The sequence below is a fragment of the Puntigrus tetrazona genome, chromosome 8, assembly GCF_018831695.1.
Source record: "Puntigrus tetrazona isolate hp1 chromosome 8, ASM1883169v1, whole genome shotgun sequence".
In the NCBI taxonomy this organism is placed as follows: Eukaryota; Metazoa; Chordata; class Actinopteri; order Cypriniformes; family Cyprinidae; genus Puntigrus; species Puntigrus tetrazona.
In genome coordinates, this window is record NC_056706.1 from 8,831,495 (window position 1) to 8,838,726 (window position 7,232).

General features: G+C 33.7%; 1 protein-coding gene across 6 annotated transcripts in view; it reads right to left on the reverse strand.

Annotated features, from left to right (window-relative positions):
* The window catches only part of prkcz (protein kinase C, zeta), a 91,632-nt gene that overhangs the window by 11,139 nt on the left and 73,261 nt on the right, over positions 1-7,232 (reverse strand). For all 6 annotated transcript variants that reach the window (XM_043246733.1, XM_043246734.1, XM_043246731.1 and 3 more), the window contains 2 exons: positions 7,167-7,232; positions 5,222-5,311 (listed from right to left, as the gene is read on the reverse strand). The exon at positions 7,167-7,232 is cut by the window's right edge and continues 14 nt beyond it. In XM_043246733.1, the coding sequence (XP_043102668.1) occupies positions 5,222-5,311; positions 7,167-7,232 (156 nt within the window). The remainder of the gene's footprint in view (positions 1-5,221; positions 5,312-7,166) is intronic.

Genomic DNA, 7,232 nt, shown 5'->3' on the forward strand with positions numbered 1-7,232 from the left:
TAAATCATTCATTCATGAATACTCTGTGTAAGCAGCAAAAAAAAACAACTATGTTTGGAATGACATGAGGTTGAGCATATAAAGACAGAATACATTTTTTTGGGTGACCTATCACTTTAAGACCATCTGTGGTCATGTGAAAGACATCTTTAATAAATACCATCTTTTTACCATTTTTTCCCCTCAATGTTCCAGTAGAGAGCAAGGGAAAAACAGTGTTCAAACTAGCCTTCTCTCACACATACTCAGATATCTGCTGTCATAGGAATGGATAATTATTATTAATACATTCATACAACAGCAGTGGCAAAGCTGGCTGAAATCAAAATCCCACAGGCGTGCAGATTCATTGTCTGATCTGCATGACAGCATGTCACGGCTGTTCTGACTGTGTTCTAGAATAAAAGAGGAAAGCGTGTTTCTTTCTATTCACCACTTAAAAAAGGCAAACCAAGGTTTGAATTACAATTTGAAAGCCAATTTGAATAAAATGCTTTTAAGACTTAATCTTTTAAGACCAAACAATGACTCTGATTTACAGTTGCGTCTTTCCATAAACATTAGAAAAGACGTTGATTTAACTGCAGCTGTGGATAAGAAAAGCAGGAAATCCACTAGCAATACGATTAGCTACACTGTGCATTTTTTCAAAGTTGTAAATAAAACAAAGATTACTAGAGTATGTTTTACAAGACAATACAATTTCAGTTTTTCTACTTCACAATTATATTCACACACACACACACATATATATACATACATATACTATACTATACTATACATGTTTGAAAGACAGTAGTCAAAAATTGTATATATATAGATGATTCTGTGTGAGCATCTACAAAATAATTTCTTTCTTTATATAATATATAATATAGTTTAGACACGTACTAATCCAGAGATTATGAAGCGTGAAGCATGTTAACGCATTCATCATGCTCTCACACGATCTGAAATAGCAAGTGACATCTCTAGTAGTTTCTTTTTTGTCCCCAGACACAAGCTAATTGTCCTCTTATTGTTACTGGACCCTCTGATTTTCCATTTGTGAGGAGTGCTCATTCCTTCAGATGGTTAGCATAGTCCAGTTAGCCAGACTGGACGATGTTTTAACTACGACATCGACACATTTCCAAAGTGGTTGCAGGCTTTTGGACCACATGACACTGTTTATGTTGTCGAATGAGTTTCCAAATTCAAAATTAGAAGAAAAAATGAGAGAGAACATTGTTGCCAGTTCCTCCCCACTTGAGGATCTACATGCACCAGTTCCAAAACTAGCCTCTTGGGTCTCAGGACTGATCTCAGACGTGGACTTCCTGTGCCGCCTCCCCTGCTAAATCTGTCTTTACAAGCTGCCGTCACAGAGAGTGAGAGCTGTGCTTCGTCTCTCCTCCAGGGCCCACACCGCAGACGGTGTGAAGAGGATCTGTCTGAGCGGAGAGAAGCTTTTACAGCAGCCGTACCATTCTGTCTCTCTCCCACTCTCTTAGTCTACCCCCTGCTTTCTCATTCAGCTCGCTCTCTATCACGTTGTCTCTCACCGTCTCAGTCTTCTCATTCGTCTCTCTCTCTCTCCTTTTCTCACTCTCTCCCACTTTGTCTCTCGCTGTCTAAAATCATTTCCCTCTCCTCATTCAAGCCTTTCTTACTCTATCTTTTGCAATCTGCCTCACACTGTCAAAATCGGCCTCGCTCTCCCACTCTTTCACCCCCTCTGTCTCTCACTGTCTAAATCACAGTCCCTAAAGGAACGCTGAAGCTTCTCTTATTGCACTAATCTTCACTCTGTGACTTTTTCTGTTTTTCCTATTTCCACCCTCTTCCTCTCTGCTGTAACATTTTTTTTTTTTTTAAATAGTCACAACACGCTTCATAAAACATTTAGCTATGGGTGATACTTCAATGATAGGCACTTTTATGGCACCTTATTTTTATAGAAACTGAAAGATTGTAACTTTTTTCTTTGCTTTTTGTTTTACGAATGTCAGATTGAGATCGTCTTGAACTTTGCATCATCCTTTGAAAAGTAGTTAGAAATAAATACCCTTTTTTATTAAAAATGTTTCATATAAAAATATAGTTTTATTAATATATAATTCACATATTAATATAAAGCACTACCTTAAACTTCTAATCCTAAAACATGAATATCCATTAAAATATTAATTACTACTTCCTTTAAACAATAACACTAAATTATTTTATTTAATATATTATTTTTTTAAAACTATATTATAAATATATAATATATATATATATATATATATATATATATATATATATATATATATATATATATATATATATATATATATATATATATAAAACGATGCAAACAAAATGTAATAAATATCATAGAATGTAGCAGCCTAAATGCTGGATATTCAAATTATTCTTGGCAAAACAAATTCATTTGTTAAAATACAAAAGTGACAAAAATTCACATTTTCCTATGATACATGTACAACGCTAGAGAACAAACTGTGTGTGTATGTACTGTATGTATGTTTTTTGGTTTACAGGGACTAAAATTCGTATAATAACATGGGTGTGAAGGCCGTATTACAATTTGAAGGTGGTTTCTGAGGACACTGCCGATGTCCCCATAATTCAAAAGCTTTAAAAAACATAAAAAACAAGAAATATCATGCTGCAAAGAAACTCTTACAGAACTGCAGCGAAAATATCCACTTGAAACGTGTATGTCAGTATAGACGCGGTAATAGTTTAGACAGGCTATGTGCTTTCAGTTGAGCATCAAATCAATGTCTTCATTCATTCATGAGCAATTAACAACAAGTGTAGCGCAACCCCATTCATTAGAGGAGCTCAGGGGGCTGATTCCATGTATAGAACAGCGGCTACGTGTCTGTGTATGTGTGTGCGAGTCTGTGTGTCCAAACTCATCCATTGCGCTAGTAAAGTGGCGGAAAATCCCAGCAACTGAAGCATGGTGCGTTAGTGACAGAACTCTAGAGCGTATAATTTCCTTTCCACGATGCCGACCTTCGTGGAAATACACAATGGACACGACCAGCCAACGCTAACCGCAATTACAGCTAATAAAACACGACAGATCGCGGCTGAACGCCTGGCTGAGGACTCCGCTATGTGAAGATGTACAAGTACAGAGCCTCTGAGGCAAGTATGAGATGATATTGTGGAAAAAAAAGCTAATTTGCTGTCTCTGCAGTTTTGAATCTACATGCTGTTTTTACACTCTATGCGCTGATTTCGAAGATAAAATACGCGTCAAATATCAGAATGTAACACAGGTAGCGATATAGCCTACCTTTTCTTCTATATTGTGATGTATATGTAAACTAAATGTATTATAGAAAAGACAATATGCAGAAAAAAATAAACATATATGGAAGAATCATTGAATCGTTCATCAATAACCTGCATTTAGAAAATAGATACGGCTCGTTTTCATTTCAGGCCATTTTTTACAACCAAAATACAGATTGTGTAATATTTGTGAACTACAGTATAATCTATAAATCGTAGTCCATTACTGATTCCAAATTACATGAAAAAATTGTAACATAATACAGTACGTTACACATTTTAGGTAATAAATTCTACTACTTTTGATTACTCTTATCAAGGCTTTCCAAAGTGAAGTTTGTGAAGGAAAAGAGACATTTCAGAGAAAAAATATAGGCATAACTGGATTTTATCCATTAAAAAAACGGACTGAATCTTACTTTAAAAGTATTTTACAGACCAAAATGGATGCAGGTGTTGGAATATTACAAAGGCAAGCATTTTTTCCTCATTCAAGTAACATGCACATGCATTAAAAAACATGATCAATTTTAATATCATGTTGACAATTTTTTTAATATGCTTAAAAAGAATTATAATTGTACATAATTCACTTAAATAATATAATTTGTTTTACCTAAATGTTAAGAACATCATAATTTTATGAATGATGAGAGTGTAAATTCTATGTAAATTCTCTTTGGAATTCAACAGGTGCAGATTGTCTGTAAGACTGTCTATTACAGCTTGACCAAGAGTCCTAACTAAACTCATTCCCTCCTTTTTTACAGTTCTCTCTTTTTTTCTCTGTCTACCTATCTTGTCTATCTCTACCTCTCCGCATTGCATCCAAAGTTCTCTTACACATACTAATACACTCATTACACACACACCGCATTCTGCAGCTCCTGAATATTGTATGCTCTCTCACTGACTTTCATGTTTCAGCATTGTGTGCATCATTTATACCAGACCAATTAACATCCCCCCTTAAACCTTGTGCCGCTTCAGCAAAGGCTGAATCTCATTTGATATTCTCTTTCATTTCTGCTGCTGGTACAGAGGATAACGCCCAACTATCAATGGCCACACGCTACATCCTCTCTTCCCACGGTGTACTTCATAAACAACTTTGAAAGAGCTGCTGTAATCCTGGGTTAAATAGTCTAAAATAGCAGTATTTTGTACTCCTGTTCAGAGTAACTTCCTAATCTCTGGGTTTGAGTCAATACGGACTTTAACAGCAACTTTTATTTTAAAGAAAAAAAAAAATCTGATCCAGACAAGCAGAGTCTCTAAATATGATTTTGCTTCGGAGAACCATTAATACGTTTTGTATAATACTTTAAATCACCAGAAAAATCCTCCTTTGCCACGGACTACAACTATTTGTTTGTAGCTGATTTTCACATGTATGAGTCTGAAGACATTATTTTATGTCTGATCCTGATTTCATTAAAACCCCAGCTTTTTGCGTTTTTTCACTTTTGTTATTTTGACAAATGCATTGAAGCTGACATATATATATATATATATATATATATATATATATATATATATATATATATATATATATATATATATATATATATATATATATATATATATATATATGTATATATATATATATATATATATATATGTATAGATATATATATATATATATATATATATATGTATATATATATATATATATATATATATATATATATATATATATATATATATATATATATATATATATATATATATATATATATATATATATATATATATATATATATTTATTTATTGTTTGCTATTTTTGAACTCAGCTTCATCAATTAAATAATATTGGGTCTTATTTTGCAAATTAGTATTGTTTTCCGAGATGCAGGGCCGTGTTATAGACCTTTTATGGTTTACATGTATCAAAAAAAGACAAAAAAAAACCAAAACGTTTGCCTACCTGGTCCCAGTCTATGCTTCTGAAGAATGTATGAGACTTGATGTCTGTGAATCCGGTCTGAACTTGGCATCCCAGCCTCTCTTTTGGGTCCTAAACAGAACACACACTCTATTAATAACACACCTAACAAAAGCCAGATCTGGTGTAGAAAACTTCAAAAGCATGGAACCTATTCAGTTCAAGCACTCTTTATTTCAGGAGAATGGAGTTCTCACATTCACTCTAGCCTATGTCGCAGACCTTATCTTGTGCCCTGAAACGTTAGATGAGGATTCAGGGGTCTGGAAGTGACTCGCTGAGCTGATCTATGCTCATTTAATCCCAATGAATCAGGCAGTGGCTAAGAGGGCTGATAACACTGATTACAGGCTGCTGTTGAGGTTGAGGAACCCCAGAGCTTCAATAAATGCAATTTGTCTCGACGATTAAAGGAAAACGCTTCATTATTCGCAGATTTAATCAAGCCGACACGCACACGGGCACACGAAAAGAAGCATGCACACACTCAAGAGATTGGTTTCATCTGGAGTATGATGACCCTCCTTATTATAGCACATATATTTGTTCAATCAGAGGAAAACTGTGTGCACATTTATAGAGAGTTAAGACCCTCATTTATAAACCTCAGTGTGCAATGTTCATTAATTATGACGTTTTTCCTCCCTCAGAGCATATTTGTTTCTCATCCATCTTGTTTGTGTAATGGAGCGCAATGGTGATCAAGGTTTCAGAGGACAAAGAATAAGCTATGCATTACGTAAAGAATTATGTATGATGTAATTGAAACAGTCTGGATTTCCTTATCGCAAAATACAACTAATATCCAACAGCATACAGTTCTTTTACAGTTGTTATTATAAAGGATTGGTATTGGATAATAATATATAAAAATATATTTTAATGTATATATTATTATCTTATAACAATAATACAAATAAATAAATATATATATATATATATATATATATATATATATATATATATATATATATATATATATATATATATATATATATATATACACAGCAATATATTTCAACCATAGAAAAAAACTTCAAAACAAATCAGGTAGCATTTCATGTTCCTTAGGCAAGCCATCAGTGTTTGCAGCTTATTGATTTGCTATATACTTACTATATATTATATGAGGGTTGATTATTATATATAAAACAAACAGTAATTTAATTTAAAGTTTGGGCTCTGTTGTTAATTGTAAGCTTTTATTAATGTAAAAGGGTTCACTATAGTTTAGAGCATTAGCTGAGGTAAAACAGTTAATTTAAAAAAATAGCAATTTTATATTACATTCTTCCCCTCTGATGTTCCAAAACCACATCGAATGTGATGTTAAAACTTACGTACTGAACTGTTATCTTTGTTTACCATTACACCCCTAATATATACTGTAGATATTTAGCTAAAACTATAAATCAACAATTGACTACTCCTATCACTATAGTTGACATTAGCTCATTTTACCTGCCTCTAGCCTCCGAAAACTAACTGCTGTGTAGATTACTGGTAATCATGTTTCCATGGTAACATCGACTTTCAACATTTGATTTCAGGGTTGTGAGTAGTAGAAATGTATTGAATTCAGCTCGTAAACTTTTTTTTTCTTCCCCCAAACAACGTTGAAATTCTTACAGTATGGTTTCATAGAAGCATGACCTCGAAGAGGGTAAGACTGTTTTAAAATGTTTTTCTAGAACCCTTTTATTAAAGCGCCTTACAGTACATTCAACCCATTGGGAAACCCTTAACCTTAGCGCGCTACATAAATACTACTTGATTTACTGCAACACTACTCTGTACAACAGCTTTTTACTTCTCTTTAACTATTTACAGTCTTGTTTTTGTCCGCTTTTTCTTGTCTTCTTGTATTTTGCTAAAATGCGGTTGTATGGTAGCGTTCATTCACGTACCAAGTACACCCTGTTCTCACCTTGTTTAGAAAGCCTTTCAGCACGCTCGCAGCCTTAACAGACAATGACCTGGGAATCCGTATCGG